Source organism: Diadema antillarum, unplaced genomic scaffold (assembly GCF_040938485.1).
Source record: "Diadema antillarum isolate AM-2024a unplaced genomic scaffold, OU_Dant_1.0 seq00000633_RagTag, whole genome shotgun sequence".
In the NCBI taxonomy this organism is placed as follows: domain Eukaryota; kingdom Metazoa; phylum Echinodermata; class Echinoidea; order Diadematoida; family Diadematidae; genus Diadema; species Diadema antillarum.
The window spans coordinates 857876-882415 of record NW_027271550.1 but is presented as its reverse complement, the minus strand read 5'-3'; the positions used below and the strand labels follow the sequence as shown (position 1 = coordinate 882415).

At 39.4% G+C, this 24540-nt stretch overlaps 1 protein-coding gene across 1 annotated transcript in view; it reads right to left on the bottom strand.

The window, feature by feature from the left end:
- Positions 1 to 8837: 8837 nt before the first annotated feature.
- LOC139736215 (neuroendocrine convertase 2-like) overlaps positions 8838 to 24540 on the bottom strand; it is a 62788-nt gene continuing 47085 nt past the window's right edge. The window contains exons 5-12 of the mRNA XM_071646949.1: positions 20223 to 20331; positions 19033 to 19147; positions 17390 to 17478; positions 15256 to 15431; positions 14616 to 14831; positions 11633 to 11733; positions 10253 to 10480; positions 8838 to 10069 (exon numbers count right to left, since the gene is read on the bottom strand). Coding sequence (XP_071503050.1) covers positions 9295 to 10069; positions 10253 to 10480; positions 11633 to 11733; positions 14616 to 14831; positions 15256 to 15431; positions 17390 to 17478; positions 19033 to 19147; positions 20223 to 20331 — 1809 coding nt within the window. The 3' untranslated portion in view covers positions 8838 to 9294. The remainder of the gene's footprint in view (positions 10070 to 10252; positions 10481 to 11632; positions 11734 to 14615; positions 14832 to 15255; positions 15432 to 17389; positions 17479 to 19032; positions 19148 to 20222; positions 20332 to 24540) is intronic.

Genomic DNA, 24540 nt, shown 5'->3' with positions numbered 1-24540 from the left:
AACCCACAAAAAGTATATAGGCCGAAATGAGTTTTTTCTTTTCTTCATAGTTTTAAAGCACTAAAATGATATATAATCATTAAAATGATATATAACTTGTATTATAAAATGGGTTTAAGAATGTAGCCAATTGGAAGCGCTGAAATGAGTCACGTGTGCGTGCATTAATTTTTACTATCATGCACGGCCTTGCAAAAAAGCGTAAAGTCACTGACGTCACAATGTTTACACTAGCAGTGCGCACTTAATCAGTTGTTATAAGTGCGTCGCGCGCTACCATACGCGCTGTCAATCCTGTAAACAACTTCTCGTTCGGGCTGCCAGCCGGCCTTTCTTGTGCACAACAATCATGTGGCGTACGTATACGCTTATACGTACAGTACTTACATGTGCGGGATTTCCGAGTGCGACGTGCGTAAATGTTTGGGACGAACATCCTCGGACGTCTTGACCCACAAAGGTACGTGACAAACGCTGACAAATGCTGTTATTTTTCGAATTTTCGACCCATTTTATAAAACAAATGATGCACAGGATTATTTCGTGGCGTTAGTGGAGGCGTAGCTCATTCTCGGGTATTTACAATGTAGTGCAACATGCACTCCGCTTCGCCTCGTGCATGTTTCACAATTGTAAATACCCTCGAGTGCACTATACGCCTACACTAACGCACTCTATCCTGTGCATCATTTGTATATTATAAAATGGGTTCAAGAATGTAGCCAATAGGAAGCGCTGAAATGAGACACACCTCCTTCCTTTACTTCAGTACAACTGCACTGCCTGTAATCCTATGGTACACAGTAGCTTGCCGATCGTCTGTGCGCGCGGCGGCTCCTTTATGAATTGCATGCATACGCGTACGCGCTGTCAATCCTGTAAACAACTTCTAGTTCGGGCTGCCGGCCGGCCGGCCTGTCTTCCCTTGTGCATAACATATGTGGCGTACGTACGTATACTGTACTATACGTACACTTTGTACAGTACAGTAGACCAAGCGTTATGGGACCGGACGCGTACATGGAGTCACTTTGAAGAGCAAATCCAACGATTTAGCAGGTTAATTCTCACGCCGTTTTCAGAGTATGTTGTCTAGTAGGCCTATATGAGGAGTCTATATCAAGTCTTTAAGGTAAAGGGTGCATATTCTATGTAAAATAAGTAAGTTTTCATGCGGGTGTCCTTCAGTCTATTGAAGGAGGCAGACTTAATCAGAAGAAGAAGAAGAAACCCAACCACCCATTATACTTATACTGTATGTGCGGGACTTCCGCGAGTGCGACGTGCGTAAAAGTTTGGGACGAACATCTTCGGACGTCTTGACCCACAAAGGTACGTGAAAAACGCTGAAAATGATGTTAGTTTTCGAATTTTCGACCCATTTTATAAAACAAATGATGCACAGGATTATTTCGTGGCGTTAATACACTAACGCACTCTATCCTGTGCATCATTTGTATATTGGACCATCCGAACCCATTCAAAAAGTGATTGAAATAAGAGAAAGTTAGGAGATGCAGTTTCATATAGAAAGGGAGAAAGAGTATTCAGGGTCACTCAGGCATGATGTGCAACAGCATCAATGAAAGTCACAGTGAAAGCCGCCCCTGTCCGTAAAAATGTAGTCTAGAAAAACTGCTCATGATATCTATCATATACTGTAACTACTGTCACAGGTAAGGCAAACTTTGAAAATATTAACGATGTGTTAACCCAAGTGACTATTACTGTATCGGGTTTGGAGCCGTGTATAGTCACATAATATCATGTAATTTGATATAGGAAACATAGGATTAAAATGGTGGTGGTGTGGGGGGAGGGTACCTTTGGAAAACGTTGAGAGGGCTGTTACCTTTATATCTGTAAAGTGATCGTTTCCCCTACACAGTGTAGTCAATTTATACTTCAGTAATGTTGCTGCAATTGTTAAAGGGGGTGTACAGTACTGGGTGGGATAGGGATTCATGTTTTTTACATTCCTAAATGAGATAATGAGAAACATCTCATGAACTGTGACAGAGCATGTAATTTTAAGAAGGATTCAACATTTGATAAAAATTGGTTTTCAAATGGCTGAGATGTCCAAAAAATTGATGATAATAAAAGACGACAGGCCACAACTTTATTAGGAATTCTTTGTTTCACCTTGTTTTTGGATATCTCGGCCACTTCAAAACCGATTGTCATCAAATAAACTTTTGATACCCCTTAAATTGCATGTTCTGTGACATCTCATAGAGTGGTTTCTGGATATCTCGCAAAATGTTAAAAGCTAAATCCTCACCTCGACCAGAACTGTACACACCCTTTAATAATATGCCCACAATAGTGATCTAAGTGCCAATTCAAATGACAATCATACAAAATAAACTTTGGCGACGGAGGGTCTAGCAATATTAACGATTATCTTTCCCCCCACTGAAGTCAAATGCATTTACGGTATTTGAGGCACCAACTGCAGGGAGCTTCGGGAAGCAAACATTTTCCCCCGCAAGTCAACCCACAAGACTTCTCCAAACACGGTTTGACAAGGCCTTGAGCATGCTCAAAACTTGTTCCGGGTGAGTCGTGGGGAATTGCCCACAGAGGTACACGCAGAACACCAGTAGGAGGCCCTTAGCGGCAGCACCTCGCAGGCAACTCCCACGCAGGTACTCCGCAGTCCCCATATAGGTATAGTAACCCGCGTCTAGCAGGTAAGACGCAAGTACGGAACTCGCCAACATCCTTGTCCGCCCGCAGAAAATCATCCTGGAAAATGCTGGAAAATCGCTACTCGCAACAAACCCGCGTAGCTTACCTGGAAAGGTGTGACAGCTATAGGGCCTTAACAATGGTACGTCGGAGTGTCAGTTGCGTGCATATGCGTGCGTGTTAGTGTATTGATGACTGTATAGTATATGGATGTTGGGATGTGTAATTGTGAGCATCCAATATAGGTGTATACTTTATGCAGGTTCACTATCACGATATCGACCCCAATCTTCCCTTAACGGTTCAACCATTGCTTTCACTATCCATCTCCGCTATCGACATTTTTTTTATGCCTCCGCTACGAAGTGGCCGGAGGCATTATGTTTTCGGGTCGTCCGTCCGTCCGTCCGTCCGTCCGTACGTCCGTACGTCCGTCCGTACGTCCGTCCGTACGTCCGTCCGTACGTCCGTCCGTCCCGTTTTGTTTTTGTCGATATCTCAAGAACCGTGTGGTGGTTTTACATCAAACTTGGTATGAGGGTATATCCTTGGGGGATAATACTTTGTGTGGATTTTAGGGTCACAGGGTCAAAGGTCAAAGGTCATAGGTTATTTTGTGAAGAAAAAAAAATTGAAATTTCATGTTTTTCTCCATATCTCGCAAATGGTTCAAGGTATCTTCATGGAACTTAGTATATATGCTTGTACCGGTGGGCAGTGATTATCTAGGGAAGTTGGGGGTCATGGGTCAAAGGTCAGGGGGGTCAAAGGTCAAGGTCAACTCCTCAAAATATCACTACTTTCCTTAAAATGCAATATGCCTGAAGGTTTTTTTTTTTTAAAACTTGATGTATGGCATGTATTACCCAATATATATTTTTGGGGAAGTTTCTTGCCAAAAGGTCAAAGGTCAAAAGGTAAAAGGTCAAGTGAAAGTGCTAAATTGCACTTTTTCCTCCATATCTCGAAAGTAACTCAAGGTATCATCATGAAACTTACATATTTATGCATGTTCAACCTAACAGTGATTCTCTTTGGAACTGTGAGGTCAAAGGTCAAAGGCCAGGTTTAGATAATGCTATTTTCCCATTTGATACTGAAATTATACTTTTTCTCAATACCTTGAAAATTACTCAATGCATAAACTTATAAAAGGGTCAAAAGTCAAGTAAAAATCATCAGTTCCCCAAATACCTGCACTCTGACGTTTTAATCATTCATCCAATTGAACCTAGTTTTAGGAAAGTGAACTTTCAGCACATTTGTGTCAAACCTGTCATTTTAATATTTTGCCAATTGTATGAAACTGTCATCACACATTGTCAAGACATTGTACTATTGACCTATTAGGAGAACCATGCATTATGGCGGAGGCATATCAGTAGCCGTAGCGATATATCTAGTTTAATTATATTTTCGAACCATGTTATCAGCACCTCTTCTCTTCTCCTCTCTCTCTCTCTCTCTCTCTCTCTCCTTTCCTATTCTCTTGTCTGCATGACAGCGACTCAGTGTTGGGATTTGTCAGGGTGTTTGTCTAGTTAGGGTTTTATTCTGAGCTTGTGCAATTCGATTTTGTAATTCCAGTTTTCATGTACAAAAATAGAAGATCAATGATGATTACAATAACTGCTTTATGTTTGGGGGATGCATCCTACAAGCACTGCTTTTTAAAGCATTCCTCCCCATCTCCTGCATCTTCAAATACCTTATCAATGGTATATCCATAAATTTCAGTCCTACACACATATCTTAACGTAAAAAAAATAGTATAAATGTTTTGTTGGAGATGGGAAATAAATAAATGATTGAATGAATAAAATGGATGGATGAATGAATGAATAGATAAATAAATGGACGGATGGATGGTTGAATGAATGAATAAATAAACCATCAGACTGGGGAAGAGCGCTGTGTGTGTTTTTTTAACCTTATCAGTGGTATATCCATAAATTTCATTTATTATATTTTGTGATGTCGATATATTATACACTTATATCTTAATGTACAAAAAAATGTATTTTTTTTGGTTGGAGATGGAAAAATGAATGAAAGAATGAATGAATGAAAACCATTAAAACGGGGAAGAGCGGCAAAAACAAGGTTCGTGTGTAGAGGATGTGAGTGGCTAGGATTAGGAAGGCAGAGCATAAAACACACACAGAGAATAAATTGTTGTTTTTTTCGGTTGCACAAATAGAATAACTAATTACTATAACAGGTGTATACAGGTGCGATGTCTGTTAAAGTTGCTGTTGTTTACCATTGGGACCGGTGATTTATTTATTTTTTTTAGTAATCACATTTTATACATAATAATGAGTTGGTCAGTTGTATCACAAAACAGCCTACAATTTAAATTTCCCAGTAAAGCCTACAATTTCAGGAGATATCATTTTTTTCTCACTAAATCATGATTTTAGACGGCTTAGTCTAGAAACGATTTTATTATAACCATTGTTCACATTTTGTATATTTAACAATACTTTACATGGAAGATATTGATTAAAAGTTTTACAGTCATTGTTTCTATCCCAAACTCACATTTTGTAACTATTTTGAAGCACTAAAGCTGGTTTTTTTTTTAGTTTCATCTACAAATGGTGTTCAGCTTTCATGATCTGAACCTCGCTCTTCCCCGAATCATCAGACCGGGGAAGAGCGGCAAAACACACACAGAGAAATAGATCATTATTTGTTGCATGAATAGAATAACTAAATAACTGACAATGGGGGGGGGGGGGGGGGGGGTAAATGTGATATGATAAACGGACATCGTTTCATCAATTTACTAAAGAAGAGTTATATTGCATGTCCATGTGTGACTCTATGCACGTGTATGCATGTTGCGTGACAAGCAGCATAAAGTAAATGAGTTTGATCAAGTCGGTCGATTATTGTTGTTGGTCTTTATATAAGTCTTTCTTTGTATATTATGTATGTGGAAGAATTCTACATAAAAACCAACAATGGTGAGTGGAATACTAAATGTTATCATTAATTTTGTTTGTGTGTATTGTGTCTTCATCAGTAATACGACTTCTATATTATTGAACGAAATTGGAGTATAAAATACAAAACAAAATGTGCGTGTCAGTGTTAATACAAAGGTTAATGTGAATGCACATATTTTATGTTAAAAAAACGAGAGTGATTCACGCAAGTATTAATAACATTGGTAAGCTATATAGCTCGACACGTCTATGCACTCGTTCTTCCCATAAAAAAAAGATAGTGAAGCTGGTGACATAATAGTCTGTTAGTGGGGGACGTGTACATTAATTGCACTTTTATTATACTAACTTAACTATGTGAACATTGTTAAAGGGGCTTTGACAGTAATAATCTTTATGGGCAATACAAGGAATATCCATAACTTTAAATAAACTTTTCTTGATTGTTTGCACTGTTGCATTTGTTCTGCACATACTCGTTAAGTTCACTCAGAATCATAATTGTAATTATCCTTTTTTTCATTTGCAGTATATTGCTCGTAAAATTTGACAGTTTCGGTCAATTCGAATTTGAAATTGTCACGCAGAACATAAAAGTCCATGAGTGAGATCAGACACCGAAGTACATTAAAGGACACATGCAAGAGTCGTTACTACAAGAACAAACTATGTATACACATATCTTGATGAAAACGAAGTACAGCGTAGTATAAGTGGATCTTGCCACTTTGAAATTGGTGAAATGTAAGTTAAATCTTTTTTTTAAACGGACCCTCAAACAATACTATGATGCAGTCTTATTAAATACATGGAAAACTGTGATCACACAGCTAATATTCATAGATAAGCTGTTAGTTACAATAAAACTCTCTATCTGTTATTATGTACATACCAATAATATTCTAGAACTGTATAATACATCATGACAGTTTCATTTTGATAATGATGCGAAACAAAGTGAAAGTAGATGTTTGATGTGTCACATCTACGGGTGAACATTGTGCGATGAACCTAGCTCAATCGAATATCCACTAGAATGTTTAGAATCGAACCGTCAAATTGAACACGATAACAGAGAACTGAGATTGCACAACAAAAAAGCCACAATATGCATCCTTAAGATTATGCTTTGTTTTTTTTTTTCTTCTAGAAAGGATTAGCATAATTATATCATTACAAATAATCCTCCATTTCTATTGAGTGCAAACAAATTGTAAGAATTTTCACATTTCCATACAAAGCTTTTGATTTCGTGAGCCGTATATATATATATATATATATATATATATATATATATAATTATACACTCATTAATTTTGAGCTTTACTGAAGTCTTTGGGTCTTACAAACAGTTGTGGGAATTAATACATTTTCTTTCAATTAATACTAATTGTATGATAATGTCCTCATAAATTTGTTTTGCAGACTTAACTGTTTTAGTATGTGTTATACAAAGCAGAATATGATATTATTTGTATTCATATGCATGTACATGTACATACATAAACATTGAATCTGCAGAAACCTAAGAATTTGTAGACGTTTTTCACAGATCAACATGATTTCATGTATCAGGGAATGAATGCAAAATGGCAGTAAGTGAGGTGTCTGCATCTAACGAAAGAAGATTACAGTGGCGACATGCGTGGTTTGACTCTGCCGAGAAATAAGAGAAAATGACACACACATTTAGTTACAGTAATAGGGCTACGTACAAACACAGACACTTTCTAGATTTAAATGCGCGGGATAATATCAACCTTGTTATTGCATTGCTAAAATGACGGTGACAAATTCGGCAGAAAGTAACACTTCATGATTAGCGGCTAGTCAGTTTGGTTTTAATGCAGTACAGACACACATTGTTTTGCGTGAAATAACTACCGAAGTTCTGCAGTCAATCAACTACAAAAAAAAAAGTAATAAAAGAAAGGATTCAATCCTCGAATCCTCTTGTAAAAAAAAATGAATAAATAAAAAATGAAAAACAAGAATCTATGAAAAAAATTCCCTCTCGCGGAGTCTTTTTTTTAAAATTATGCACACAATGTTTTATATTGACATTTTCGGTCACCATGTCAAGGTGACTGACAAACAAACGAACAAAAACAACAAAAAAGAAACAAAATGAATCTAGTGCAGAAGAGGTGGCCAGCGTTGTTTTTCCTCTCTCTGAATGACTGAAAAGAAAAAAAAATTAACGTAGATCTCATCGAAACACAAAGAAAGGGTAAAAACGAAAATGAAAATCGCGTAACAATTAATCACTCGGTGAAACATAAAACATCACCAGGGGTGCTGATAATATAGTGAACGATCCCTTTGTCTACGAATTGCGTTCTAAAAGTACCATGGTTCAATGCCGACGAAAATTCAGTCTTCATCAAAGTGATATATGAAATTTTAAGAAGTTAAGACGTCCCCGTTGTTCCTACTTAGTTTAAACAAAATGTTATATAGTGATGATTTCTTTGAAAAGTACTTAAATTCATGCTAACCTGTACCCGGCAAACGGGTCTACAAAGTATGCAGAAATTTGGCTGTAGGGACTGTTTTGCTAGCCAGCATTTTGTCAAAACTTTGCGTACAGCGAAATCAGGTCAGCCCAATGACGTACGCATGCCACCCATTTTTAAACACAAATAAGATAATAAATCTAATAAAACCGTCCATCCCAATACCAAGACATGAACAGTCTTTACAGAGATGTGCGTTTAAGACCTGCCCTCCCCTCAGACGGTCAACCATACACATACCCTTGTTCAAGATTCTTAAAGATACACCCTCGGTGAGTGGAAAAGGGTTAGAATTTGACCTCCTATCACAGGCTTTATGAAGGGAAGCCATCAAGATCCCCTCCCCCACCGCCCCCACCCCCCCCCCCCCCCGCGAAAAGAAGGCCAGTCCGGCATACTCTACAGCAAAACATGCAGAGTAAACACCAAGAAGCCGTACTATACCCCTATTTCGGAATTTTCCTGGGTTTTGAACTAACCCTCTTCGAGACGCTATTTAAGGATTGCTCGGGGGAAGATTTGAAAACTATCACTGATTTAAAAAAAATAAAAATAAAGAATACTAAAAGACCCTCTATTTCGACGATTTGGGGGGATTTTTCCCCCGAACTGAACCCCTTAAATATACCCCTTCCCCCCCCCCCCCAAAAAAAAAAGAAAAATGGGAACGCGCATGCGGTGCAGATGACCACCTGAGTGAGTGTGGGGTATAAGATTGAAGATGACGAAGAAACGTTTATATATTTCTTGTGAACTTATACTCGCCTCGCGCTATGTCTCTGCACATAGCGATTTCGGATATCAAATACAATGTACCAACAATCAGGTAAATGAAATATGTTGACTGACCCAAATCATTCTTAAATGATCCATAAGAAATTTTATGTTTGTTTTATGATTTACCCTGAGTTCGAATGTTCATTAAAACTGATTTGATTCTCATCTTTTTAAGTCCACAGCATAGTAAGTTTTAGTTTGCTGTTGCCGATTTTATTTGAGCAATCTGTCTACGTGAACAAGAAAGGTTTCACACCCGAGCACCCAGTTCCGATTTTATTTTTCTTGTATTTTTTTTTAAACCATGGGCTTCCTAACCCCCACTATCCTGAGATTATTTTTAGAGATGAATTTCACTCACGGCTTTCCTTCGAGAGGAGTTTCTTTAGTAAAGCCAGAAAATCATCATCATTACTGAATTTTCTCCAGGATTGGAGGTATGAAGGATAAGAAGAACTATAGTAATCAGCAAAGATTGATTCCGACCCAAAGACCTCGTTCTCGAGGCCGTTGTAGAGATCGCTGGACGGTTCTGCTTCGTCGGGGTAATCTTCGGATACTGCAGCAGCTGCCTGCTCCTCCTCTTCCTCCTGGTTTTCGAGCTGTGCCAGCTCTTCGTTCTCCAACGCCTGCTCCACGGCTTCGATCTCCTCTTCTTCCTGGCGGTCGAGGATGGTCTGGTTGCGTTCGGCTTCTTCCGCTTGTTTCGCCAGCTGTTCTATCTTGGCCTTGCACTTAGAGCGAGCGTTGGCCTCTTCGATGTAGGGCGCGGTCTGGGTGCCGTGGAGAACCAGAGACCACTCCGTGAGGGTGGCGGCATGTGGGGACCCGGGCACCATGGCCACCTCCAGAATCCATTCTCCCCGCGGGTCCTCTCCCCAGGTGTGGGTGGTCATGAAAGGCCAGTGCTGGAAGCCATCCTTGTCGTCGTCGTCTTCTGGCCGCGTGCTAAGGAGAATGCTGCGGGTGCCCATCGGGGAGGTGAGGTTGAGGGTGACGTCCCCTCGCCTGGAGCTGTTCAGGGTGATGATGGCCTGAGTGTGCTCCAGGTAACGCACGAAGCCCTTTTGGCCGTCACAAGCGTCAGTGTTAAGCTTCAGCACTAGCTTGTCACCGGCTCTCACGGTGCTGCGGAGAAAAAAAGGACAGTTGAGAACTGGCATCGAGTAAATGAAATCGGAGAAAAAAACAAGTTCAGTAAAAAGGTAATAAATGTTTGATGTTGACCATGGCCATGATGTTACGGAATCAACAATTCTTAAAATGCAAAAAGTAAAACTAAACATGTTAAACGGAACCAAATCTCCTTACCTTGAGCCATTCCAGTGGGCTCCAGTACAGTGAAACCTCTCCGGAACGGTCTCCCACTTCTCCGCCAGCTTGACCATAGCGCCGGCATCGAGAACGCCGAACCCGAAGAGGTGGTTAAACTCGAGACCGACGCCGTTGCACTGCCATTTATAGTTCTCGTCGTACAGTTGGTTTTTGTGGGAGGTGAGGACGGTAAGGTGTTGGATATCACGCCATGTTAGCTCAGGACTGCATGGAAGTTAATAGGTCGGAACGTAAGTGCGAAACGTATAAAACGATAGTCGAAAGGAATAGAATTTTCACTTGGCCAGAATGTGCCTGTCTCATGAACAGATGGATATCATTCATAGACGGAAAAGGATTCGGTATTTTGAGGCTGAGTGTAATCCAATATGTAGAATGCTCAGATAAAGTTCATTTTTATATTGTTTCTCTTAAGCGTTGATTCCTGTCGATCAATTCCTTTGTCGAGAAGGTTTCTTTTTCGTAAAAAGCGCTCTTTCTGTTACATTGCTGAAATTAAGGTCAGCAAGAATCATTATGAACGACAAAGCGAATCTGCACTGAGGATTCAGACAACTCAATTTAAAGAGATTTTGACAAACATTTTCGTTATGTTTGCATGTTGGCGTGCATAGGTAGATGCGCTATGCGTGTTCCTTTTTAGATCATCAGTAACTAAGGCGCGTGTTTAAGGTATTGATTTTGTCAGCTTACATACCTGCTCGACTGCTAGTAGTACACGTCAACACACACACCAGCAAATGCACACAACACTACGTGTATGCATGACAGCACTGGATTACAATCAATGTTCCAAGACATCATTCAATATCATTGCAGACTTATCACTCTTTCAAATATTGTAAATTCAAAGTAACACCTTGTGGTAATTTCCACCACATTGTGGTCTGAGAATATATATATTTTTTTCCGGTTCAGGCATTTATTGCAGGGCTGTCAACCTCTGCAGATCAAAATCATAACTGCAATAACAAAAACAAATATTGCATCGCAAAGTGAGAAAAATGAATATCATAAAACATATTAGCTGCAACGCTACTGATGCCATCTTTAGCTCGTAGTAAGATTCTTAAATTGTGTGTTTTTTTTTTTATTCGGGGCAGGGGGAGGATTTAGTCCGTCAAGCATTTAAACTTAGGCCTACAGTTATGTGTAACCTTGTCAACGCTGGTAAGTTCCAGCAGATTTGTTCGCAGAATTTAGGCAATAGTGATCTATTATGATAACTCAGCCAAGTAATGAAGATCAGTAATCTTGAATCTTGTGACGCAAAGAAGCATCTGTCGAGAGAACCAAACAGATAACGATCGTGCCCCTGTATCTATGACGATTATCTCTTCGAAAGATGTGACTTACTTGGCCTCCAGAGCCAAGGCAAACACTCCGGCGGCTTCAGGTGCAGCGGCGGACGTTCCAGAGTGCTGAAGGGTGCAGTTCCCATAGAGATCAGTGGTGGCCTTTTCAAAATTAGAGAGGGAGAGAAAAAAATATGAAAGGTGAAAATGCCTTGTTAAAATATAATAAAGTAGATAAATATACAAGCAATGATAATTGGATCAGATTGAGAGGCATATAAGAGAATAGTAAAGTTTCAACTCGAAGTCGAAGCGTAAACCTCATTGACGTGCAGTCTAAGATGGTATGAGATCTTGCCTAGATATTAATTTTGGTTCTCGTTCGAATCTGCGATTTGCAATGATTCTCTTTCGTTCCTTTCTGTGTTCCTCAAGCAAACTTGCGCTGCCACAGCTTAATTTTCATTGATAATGATAATAATAATAATGATGATAATGATAATGATAATAATAATAACAATAAAAGTAATGATAATAAATAATGATAATGATAACAACGATAATAATAATTATGATAATAACAATAATGATAGCAATAAAAACAACAATAACAATAATAATGACGACGATGACGATGAGGATGATGAAGATGATTATACTAATGCTAATACCAATATTGATACAAATAATAATAATGATTATAATAATGATTATGATCATCATCATCATTATGATAAAATTTATTTATTTTATTTATCTATTTATTTCTAAACTTTTGTCAGGGTAGCCCATTCACCAATGAATAGTGGTCTTCCATGGAGCCCTGATTAATATTGATGAACATAATGTACATTAAATAGCAAAACGTATATACAGAAGATGACATATAGATACATACTGTGCATTGCAAAGTAACATAAAGAATACAGTGTATGTTGATTATGCCACAACAAGAGTTCACCAGAATACCGAAATAACAATTAAAACGCTATTAAACAGGAATGATTAGCTAGCCCAGAATAAATTTGGTGTGTTACTTACAAATAAAAACTTTGCTGAAACAATCTCTGAAATGAATATACGGGAGAAGCTGATCTAATTGAATAATCCAGCCTGTTCCATTCAAGTAGAGAAGATACGATTGGGCTGCACTTGTGACAATCAGAGCGAAATCTTGGCACACGTAAACTTCCACTGTCTATTAGCCTTGTGTGATGTTCATATACATCACTAGGCTTAACTAAGTGTAACTGAAGGTATGAAGGTGCTAAGTTGTGGACGCATATATCATCATAACGCGGCTGAAATCAAAACGTTTGTCTAGTGTCATCCATTTAAGACTTGTGAATAAATCAGCCGACAGTGTGTCATATGTTTTGTCCAACATTATTCGTGCTGCCCTCTTTTGAATTTTTTGCAGCTTAGTTGTATGGGATTGAAATCTGTTTGACCAAACTACAGAACAGTAATCAAATTGTGGTAACACTAGACTGTTATAAAGTAATATTAAGGATCAATAATGATAATTGATTCATATAAAGCGCTCATTCTACCTAAGGAGATACTCATGGTGAAATGAAAACGAAAAAAAAAATAGAAGGATATGATACGTCACAACACAGTTTCATGGAATATGGAACATAAGATTATCATGTTCCATATTCCATGAGCAAACGAGCAGTCAAACAGACAAACAAAAACACTGTACGTAGATATAGACAATCGCCAATGTAAATCAAAAAGGTAAAGACCATGTCACACTTTTCCGTGCAAGTCTTGCGTGCGACTTGCGAAAGCAGTTTTTACTACCCGGAGGTCCCTGCAAATGACCCGCACATGACAGTTACAAGCACGTATCTCACCCGTAGCTACCCGCAGTTGCTCACGCAAGTCCCATTAACCCGCAGCCAAGTTTAGGACCTGTCACACTTTACCGGGCAAGCTAAGCAGGCTTGTTGCATGTGGGGATTTTATAGCACGCAGGACGATTTTTGCAGGCGCACAAGGATTTGGGCAAATTTCGCATGCGTCTTACTTTCGTGTGACCTGCGTGTCAGGCGCATGGGTGGCGAGTGAGAGCTGACAACTCGGTGGAGAATTCCCTTTGAAGGAATGGCAGAAGTCCCACAGAATGTCATTATCTTGACGCATACGGGGCCTGCGAGGTGCTGCCGCTAACGGCCTCCTACTGGCGTTCTGCATAGAACTCTGCGGGCGATCCCCACAACTCACCCGGAAAATGTTTTGGTCATGCTCAAAACTTGGCTGCGGGTAAATCGGACTTGCGTGCGCACCTCCGGGCCACTACGGGCGAGATACGCGATAGGTACAGAACTGTCAGGTGCTGACCAACTGCTGGGAGGTCCGGATAGCACGGTGTGAGAAGGCCTTGAGCATGCTCAAAACTCGTTCCGGGTGAGTCGCGGAGGTTTGCCCGCATTGGTACACGCAGAACACCAGTAGGAGGCCCTCAGCAGCAGCACCTTGCTGGCCGTTCCCACGCAGGTACTTCGCAGTCCCAGTGTGTCACTCGTAGCTGAAAATGGATCGGTTTCAAAGCTCTCACGCAAGTCACACGGGATACACGCAAGTGGCAGGCACGCGTCTAGCAGTAAGACGCAACTACGGAACTCGCCAACATCCTTGTCCTGGACATCCTGGAAAATCCCTACTCGCAACAAGCCCGCGTAGCTTATCCGGAAAGGTGTGACAGGGCCTTTTGTTTTGTATAAAAGTTTTACATGCAAAAGGACGACCCCCCCCCCCCCCCACACACACACACATTGATCCGCGGTGTTTGTTTTTTTGTGAGTAAGATGAGCAGAGATTTCGTGATGGTAGATGAAAATGAAGAGTATTTTGAAGATACCCCCCCCCCCAAAAAAAAAAAAAAAAATAAAAATAAAAAAAAATACATTAATAATAATAATAATAAATAAAAAAATAAAAAATAAATAAAAAAATAAAAATAATTCCTTTTGTGACCGTTTAGTGTTTAGAGCTAAGTTATCGAATAGTAATCGAAACAGGCGAAAGCTGCTTACCACTCCAGCTTCGGGGTGCTGGTTACGGCCGTTGCTGAATGTGGAAGCCAGTGTAGAGGAACAAGACTCGTCGTAGAGGGCGGTCCTGCCGTCGTTTATGGCGCTGTTGATGGAGACTGTCCACATGCTGGACGCATACCCGTCACAATTGCAGTCATCCATGGGGCCGCCATCACCGGAAGCCCACACGTAGATACTACCCTTTCCACCTCGACCCTGATAACAAATTAAACAGAAAATCAAGACATTAATTTTAGAGTTTTATATAGGATGGCTCAACATGTCTGTAAAACTACATAGCAGCATCACTGAAGGCAATGATTATTTATCACTCTTATCTATTCCTATTTCCTTTGAATTTTCTCTTTTCTCACTGCAAAATAAACGAAAATCAAGGTAACTTTCAATTTATGTAATTATTCCTTAAGTTCATTACCTCGCATAAACAGATAGGCCTTCTCCAAACAGCTCAACTGAAAAAGAGGAACTGTTCTAGTAAAATTGAGTGTCAATACCAAAATAAGCGAAAAGATTGAAGCGTGGAATTAGGAGAGACATAATTATTATGGGTATGACAAAAACAAATCTGATAAGAATAATATTCCTCTTGAAGCAAAACAGCAATTTCAACAACACTCACGTTGTTGACGCCGTTGGCAATGGCGTCTAGAGTAAAGTCTCGGGGCCCGTCAACTGTGCGTCCGTTGTCCTGGGGACCCCAACTGGCGCTGTAGATATCAACTTCCTGGGGTAGATGACTCATAGAGCTAGCTTCGATTATATCCGTCATGTACGGCTGATCCAACATCCGAATACCTTGTTGGAAAGACGATGACGAAAATCATGTAAACAGACTTACAGAAACAAATACACTGTCGAAGCTAGAGGGTTTTGCTCTGATTCAAAGTACAACTGAATTAAAAAATAATTCGAAAATAACAAACGATGCGCTGAGGCTCATATCAATATAAAAGAATATTCACCTGTACAACGATGACAAATTTACTATTCGTTCAACAAAGATATTTTCAAATCATACAGAGCTCCTTCGATCGTTAGCTAAATCATCACTTTCTATACGAAAAGCATTTGAAACTTATGAATAGTGATGTTGACTTCGAAATACCTTATCAATCCGTCTGTTTAGGTCGTAATCTGTACAGTACCGTAGTTGTATTGATGATGCATACAAGATAATACATGCATATTGGAGCAAAATTTATTGCTAAAATTAGTAAAGTTGTTGCATTTATTTACTTGTTACATTCATTTACTGGTACACACTGATGCATGTCATATCATTCTAACTTCTATTTTGACTTGTTTGTTACTTCTCCTTATTCATTTTCCTTTCGTCTTTTCCCTTTGCGCTTAGAAACATTGTATTAACCGCTTTACAAGTGTAATGTATTATTATTGCATTGAAACAACAACAACAACAACACAAAAGTACACACGCATACGCATATATATATACACACAAAACCAACGGCACACTTGAAGTTTATGTTCTGCGTGCCCATATATCCACGTAGATATGTGATAATGACTGAACAGCGAATGAAGAGGATATTAGGCTTAGCACTGGGCCCAGTGCAATAAGAAAAAAAAACTTGTTCGGAAGAGGGACATATTGTAATAATGTCATTAACGTTGAGACGCTTTCAAGTCAGTCATTGCATTTTCTCATTATGAAAGCTGGCATTCTGATATTTTACAGAATAAATGAATACTATGCATCGTTTGCTGTACAGTAGCACTTGCATTACTCCATCGAAAACAGCCCGTAATTTAGGTGTCATATTTGATCAGGAAATGTCATTTCGAAGTCATGTAACTCATATTCAGCGGAATGTTCGATATCAGTTGCGTAATTTAAGTTTCATAAGGAAATATTTGTCTAAATCTGCAGCTGAGATACTTATTCATGCTTTGATTTCTTCTCGGTTGGATTTTTCGAATTCATTATTGTGTAATCTTCCAAAAAAAGATGTCACAAAACTTCAACGGTTGCAAAATTCTGCTGCCCGATTGTTAACTTTTACAACTAAGTTTGATTCCATGTCACCAGTTCTCCGTTCCTTACATTGGTTACCTGTAGAAAAAAGGATTATTTTCAAGATTCTGTTATTAGTACATCATTCAGTTCATTCTTTTTCCCCCATATACATAAGTAATTCTGTTCAAAAATACAATCCGACACGAAGGCTACGTTCATCATCAGATACATTCTTACTCCAAACACCCAGAGTAAAACATAGTATGGTGATCGTGCTTTTTCCGTTATGGGACCAAAATTGTGGAATCAGTTACCTCTTCAGTTAAGGGAACTGTCATCTACAGAGTCATTCAAATCCAAACTTAAAACGTATCTGTTCCTTTCATACTGAGGACTGTAATTGCTGTATGCCATTAATATTGGATCAATATTGTATTTTTAATTGGTATATGTTGTATTCTTTATTTGGTATATATTTGTTTTTGTTTACCATTTTCTTCTTTGTTGAAATGTTTGAATATGTATATGCATGTAAATATATGATATCTTTTCATTTTTTGAAGAGCCATGAGCACTGAAAAGTGGACCTGTGCGCTATACAAGTAGCCACTATTATTATTATTATTATTATTAGTGCTTGGTCACCCGGTTACCCGTGTTCTGTTCGATATTATCCGGAACTATTCTGTGAATTTTTGTAAACGTCATTCTTTGTACATGCATACGTACTCCAATAAAAAAAAAAATGAAATGATGAAATGTGAATCGAACCCACCAGCAATCTTGGAGTTGTAAGCGATGCCCACTCCGCAAACGCCATTGTTTGCTACTCCCGACACTTCTCCGGCACATCGCGTTCCGTGGCTGAAATAGAGATGTGTCAAAAAATATGAAGAAGTAGGTGGTATTTTTATCCACCCCTGCAGCCGGCATTCGCTTTTCATCCGAAAGGTCAGACTACATGCACTGCATGCGTGCGTGCATAGAATGCCGCTGGGGGTATTGTGATTGAAGATAAATGATATTTGAACATTTTGCATACAACAACAACAACAAAGAAAAAAAGTTCAAGTGTCAAACAAAGCAATGACAAAGATATCTAACATTATTTTAGAAACATGACTGCTTCGCAATGCGAATGGAGGAGAAAATCTGCTTCGCATTTCTACAATGGTTAGTGACGTTTGCTCCAGAACGTCAATCGACCATGGCAAAAAAAGAATATTGGGATATTGGATATGACAATAATGATTTCCATCTAATCAGACAATTACAAACCAGCAATCTGTTTGCTATAATCCTCTTCTTGCCTTCTCTGTCTCATTTCTCCATCTCTCTTTTCAATTCAGTTCAAATCAAATGAGATTTTAAGGACATGGAACTTTTCTTCTTGACTCTGTGAATGTAGGGCGTGATAAATGGCAAATCACGTTAGTATAACCGCTGCTAGTTTTCAAAATGAAACACAGATCAATCACGGAAATTGGACATATGACTAATTTATATCCCGTCACCTAATACGTCCTAACAATCACAAAACAGATAAACATGCTTTTATTTTAGTTCCCCTCTTCAATATATACAAAGGTCTAAATTTTTTGTTACAATGCCTCAGAGTCCACATTGATGTTAATAAATAAATCAATCAAATTTCGATATTATATATGAGGACGGATACTCGTAAATCATTTTCGGTCAGCATTACAATTTAAAACGAGCGTCTCGTCTTTTCGGATTAAACAACATACAAAGCATATTTTGATGGGCTTGAAAGGAAATCTCAAAATTACTGATACTATATGTTTAGATCATGTAGTTGAGTTGACTGAGATAATGGTTACTGATGTCATTGCTACTCCACGTTTATTCGAATTGAAGAGATTCTTCCGTCGAGTTGTTTTTATTGCAACTGATAGACAAATTACCCTACATCGACGTAAATAAGCACTGAATCAATCTGTGCTTTAGCAGTAGCCATGACAACAGATATCATGGGCATATATACTCGAGCAACGACCTGATCACGACAGACGTCTTATCCACTAGACGAGCTTCCGTCCTACAGTCAATACTGGCTGGTCCTAATCCTTACGGCGTGCAGCGGGTACTGCGTAATTATTCGAATTGATGAGCAACTGATCAGTTCAGTGCTTATTTACGTCGATGTAGGGCAATTTGTTTATCAGTTGCAATGATCCACGTTTGTATTAAATCTCAGTTATCACCATCACCATCGTCCCACATACTGCAGACGATAAATATCAGATGAATCAATTTCGCGAATGGAACACTAACCGTATTCACAACATACACACACACGCACACACCCGAACACTCAAGTTATCCACACATTAGCTAGTTCTCTCTTGTGAAAACTGAAGCAGCTCTTTGAAAGTAATAATGGGAGGTACACAGTACCTGTTGAACCAATCATCAGTGTAGCGCGGATAAGGGAGGGGGTCGTTGCTGCTGAAATCGTAGCTCGCGTTTGCATTGAAATTTGGCGCCAGGTCAGGGTGCAGGTAGTCGATACCTATGATCAGTAAACGATAAAGAAAATGGAAAGAAAAAAAAAACAAACAGAAAAGAATCGTAAAAACATATGACATTGAAAATAAGGGTATTGAGACATTCGTTTCTGAACTAACGGGTGATTTCTTCTTTAATTCTTCAAAAACGGAACTTCTCCATTATTGACGATGAGCTTTTGCATGAATAAAAAAGTGGATAAAAGAGATAGACATAAGTATAAAGACAACTAGATACTAACTAGTTAGACAAATGGACATGGTTTTAAATATAACGATTGTTTGTGTCCCTCAGTATGCTGCAAGGTTGGGCATAGCGTGAATAAAAAAACACTAAAAAAGGTTGAAATTGAAAAAGGAGAAATAAAAAAGGGAAAAGACGAAGATTCCGACACACTTACGTTTCAGAACAAGAAATTGTAAGCTACGTTTTTCAGCTGGGTGCTGGATATGGTTAGTTAACATGTGATTTTAATGATTGTCAAATAGCAAATTCTACAAGTCGTCAGAGTTTTTAGTTTTAGTGCTTAGTTTAGAGTGCAAAAAGTGAGATTAAAATGGTAGTCTCATGATAATTTTGGCCGAGAAACAAATCACTATACATTTGGCAGATTTGCCGAACTTTGGTATACATGACACATAGGGCCTATGATAGCTGAAGCGATCTTTAAGGTCATAATAGATATTGATGTTTTCAGGCATCGTATTTCTAAGTGCCTGGTCCTCATCCACCCTCCCCCCCCCCCCCCCCCGCCCCATCAAAGTTAGGCCGCAAGTGTTCAAATTGGACATTCAACATAGACACGGATTAAGGTAATACCAAAGATCTGCGTCACTTACTGGCCCGAATGCAAGAAAGCGATATTTTAAATCATGGTCTACTTAGCCCTGGTACAAAATAAGAACAAGGTTAAAAATTGTACCTCCTTCGTGAAATGCAAATTTTTGTACCATGGCACAAACCTGCGGTACAATCAATCCATGATTTAAACCCACGGTTCAAAATTGTACGGCTCTCGTGAATTTGGACCATTGTGTGCATTTTTTTTTTGTGCGTAAATCGGTTGCCTCACAACTCACCGTCATCCATGATTGCTATGGTAACCCCTTTTCCAGTGTAGCCAGCTTTCCATGCTTCCTCCACGTTCAAATCCAGTCCTGGTCTACCGTTTGCCTGACCGACATTTTTCTGCACGTGAAGAGTGAGTGTGTGAAATTTAGAGAGAAAGATTGTGTGTATGTGTGTGTGTGTGGTTATACGTGTGTGTGCATGTGAGAGAGAGAGAAAAAAAAAGGCAGAGAGAGAGAAAATAATTCATTGAAAGTTTCAGTTCAACTCGCTTATTTTGATTAAAAAAACCCTGATAACATACAATCAGTGAACTCGGTTCAAAATTCGTTCACGTACATTGAGGAATGGTGATATTATAATTGTATACGTATAATCAAGATATGCGTGAACATACTCACATACATTAGCAAGTGTACAGAAGCATACATAAAGGGTAGAGCGAAATAAACAAGCATTGAGATTGATGGCCCGGGGTTTTGCCGCGAGAAATACACATGAATTTTGCATGCGGGTGATTAATGACATTACTTCGAAGTGAAATGAATTCTAAAAGCGCAAATGCAGGGAAGATAATTCGGCAGGACTTCGCTCTCCTTCATTGCGGACGATATGACTTCTAGAAAGCTTTTATTAGGTCAGAGGCTTTTCTCGCCTATCCCGAGGGAAATGCGAATGAATTTAAATCCTGGAAATGGCATTATGCCATCGTGAGTGCTATCGGTAAAAAAAAATAAATAAAAAAAATGAATAAAAAAAAATCTGAAAGATTTTGTCCGTCGCTCTCGTCTCCTGCATATCTGAGTCAATCCTGCCATGCAAATCAATGGTGACATTAACACCCTCAAGATGAAGTTTGCTGCACTTTTTCCCCCCCCCCTTATTCCATTACTTCGAACAGACCACCAAATAGCGGCGTGCTTGCATTCTGTTTTTTCCCCCTCCTCCCTCACAACACGAGCATTCAATCTCGACTCATTTATGGAATGTCCGCCTCAGCGCGCTTTGCCCATCGATCAACCTATGCTGCCAACCAACTATATAAAGCTCTTCGAAAGTTCTTTTCCCACCATATTTATAGATGTATGACAAACATTATGCCTGCTTGTGCTCACTGTGAGCAGCCACAAGAGAGTAACAAGTGGTGACTTTAGATCCCCTCAATGTAGGGTATACAATGTGGCAATTACTGGGTTATCAAGTTGCTGTATAACTTAGATAAAGTGTTGATGTACTTTTTCGATTTATTTCCTCAAAGGGCCGCCAGGCTAGGGAAGAATTGTGTTTAAATGATTGGTTTTCTTGAAAAAAATACATATACCAATGAAATAATTGCTATGATATATGTTAGCAGAGTACAATGTACCAAGAAATAATGTATTGAAATGGATCATTGGATTTTAATGCTGTGACGGTCTCAAATTAACACATCGAGGATTGTCCATAGCATTCTTCTACTTTGTCCTGCCAAAGGACACTTCCCCGTTTGATTTTATAGATAGCATGGTATCTATGTAGAATCGAGTGCTAAATGTAACCTTTGTGCGCAGGGTTTTAGGAATTGCGTCATGGAAATGAATATTTTTACGCTAAATTAGGTGAAGGTCACCTTGATTTATTTTGTTCTCATGTTTTTACTATATCTTGAGCGTAAATGATAGATCCAGCACGTCTAGAAAAAAAATCAGGTTCTGTTAACCGTCTTGATATATATTAGGTAATATATCAGCAGTTTCTACGGCAACAGACCTGGCAGCATCATATTCTTCGAGGTATATTCAATTAATGCAAGAAATGGAAGCAAGAAAAATTTTCTATTCTTCCGTACAAAGCATGGGAGAAAATGGGAAGTTTACCTTCTTAATTTCAAAAAGGACAACAACAATTACACCATAAAACATCGATCTTGAATATTCCATTCTTTTTAATTATCATTATTTGACTACATACTGTCAACAATGGTGTTTTCACAATGGGGGATAAGTGTTTGAGAAATAAGATCCAGTATCCGCAGTGATAGCTTAGTGCGGTGGACGTTTAATGAGACTAGGACGACGCAAGGATACTTCAACGGAAAACGGCGGGTTATTAAGTTTAGAGGCTCGTCTGACTGATCAGAATGCTAAATCCCTGAGCCATGACAATCCAGTGGATGTACCGTCGGGTGCTCTAACTAATATTTCAGTCACGAACTTACTCTCTGTTGTGACAACAGCTAACATGCTGAAAGTAGCAAAATATCTGCTTCCTCCTTTGGATAAGAAAAAATGTGACATATATTAGCGATTTATTTTTGCTCCTTCCATCCATCATAGTCTTGAACGGACGTGGAATTCACGACATCATCTGCTCTTAATACTCTGTCCACTGTTGATCTCATGTTGCTACAAGTTGTAAAGTGTTTATGACTGCTAGTACTGCTTCCACCCACGGCCCCATTGGACCAATCCGGGCCGAAGTCCACAGCAGTACTTGTGGGACGAAGACGTTTTGAAGTGTGCGTCTCTTGAGAAGGAACAGTCCCTACTCATGCCGGGCAATTCGACAAGATGTTTGCGGGCGGCTGTGCTCTCCTATATCCCCATCGCTCTCTGACCGTTGGGCCGCGCCGACAGCACCTCGGGGAATATCTCTCGACAGATAAATTAGTGCTCTCCCGGCTTTGGCAGCCGATGTGTTTGCTCAGGTTTGCTAATGATGTCAATACATTTCCAATGGCCGTCAGCAGGCGGGATATTAGAGTTTGCCGCGCCTTTTCTTTGACGCTCGGCGGCTCACGTTCGGTTTGTGATCTTTGAGTAGTCTGTTCCATCGCGACTGGAAAAGGTCAAGTTTGGTTGTACACTCCCAGTGATTGCTTATTTTTTTTAACCGTAATTTCCTTCAGACACCATTCCATCAACAGACGTAGTCAAGATAGGCTAATATATTCAATCTTCTGTGAGGTAACAGCATCCTACCATGAAATAAGATTTCTTTAAAACTTTTTTTTTAATAGCAATCCACTTTGACGCCATGCAGCTTTCTTTTTCGAACCCAAAAGTAGCTATATGCGTATCTAGCAAGGGGAAAACACAACAGAAACGATGTAAGAACTATATTGCTCCAAAAATGCCCAAGAACAGCAGTTTTTGGCACGTTTTGAGAATAAAATGCATATTATGCGTAAAGTATACAGAACAATCCCGTTAACGTCATCGCGTTACCATCATAATGAAAGCGGGTTTCTTCGAGAACGTGAATACATAGGCCCTACTAGTTATTGAGAATTTTTATAGAGTCTGACATTTCGTCCGTTAGGATGTTTTGTATTGCTTCGTTTCATTAGTTTCGAGTTTGTCCGAAAGTGCTTCTCTGAGTGTGGACCACATATTAAGTGGCAAAAGATTCGGGTGCCAGTGGTTCTCAACAGTGTCTTATGCACAGTTGTTTATTGATGACTGAGTGATTGGTTTCTACTCGCAACTTCAGACTATCTCAACAGGCTTGAGGACACATAGCAGCAAAACTATGCACTATAAAAATGCACTAAATAAATCCATTGTCATTAGTGTGATAAGATAATTTCATCTGTTGCTTTCCCTGTATCACTAAAGTTGGCTTCTTTGTGACCGTGATATGAAGTTATAGCTGGATTGAGCAATGCACAAAAAAGAAGAAGAAGAAGAAGAAGAAGAAGAGAGAGAGAGATCGAGAGAGAAAGAAAAGGGAATCGTCAATACTGTCGTCTTTCAGGATCGGGTAAAGGTGTCATCCAATGAACGCTCTAGTGTCTGTAATGGAACTATTAAAAAAACAATCAGGCAAAGAACACACCGTGCTTAATAAGCGTCATACTAGTAGGCCTATAGGTCGCCCATTGTCTAAATGCTTTTGCGTGAGTGCTTACGCTCCACTTTCCAAGGATCAACAGATCATCCGATTGACGATGATTATGACGTCGATTGACACGCATAACTGATTTGCATCACGAGTTCGGCTCACACTGTGATTGCATGTTCGCCCTTCCGTATTCAAAGCGCGAAAGTGTTACCACGGTGCCGAATAGCGGTGGCATGTCATGGATTGTCATGAGTCGCAAATGATTTTGTATAATCATCGAATTGCCATTGGCTGTTGATTCTTGCAGACCAATGCCCACAAGGAATACTTGGAACTTCATTAGCGCGAGACTGGTGTGGTTTCTTTGGCAATGGGCTTCCACTTGAGATATTATTAGTGGGCGGATAGATGAATAGATAGATAGATAGACAGACAGATAGAGAGATAGACAGGCACGCAGACAGACAAATAGATAGATAGGGAGATGGACGGACAGACAGACAGAAA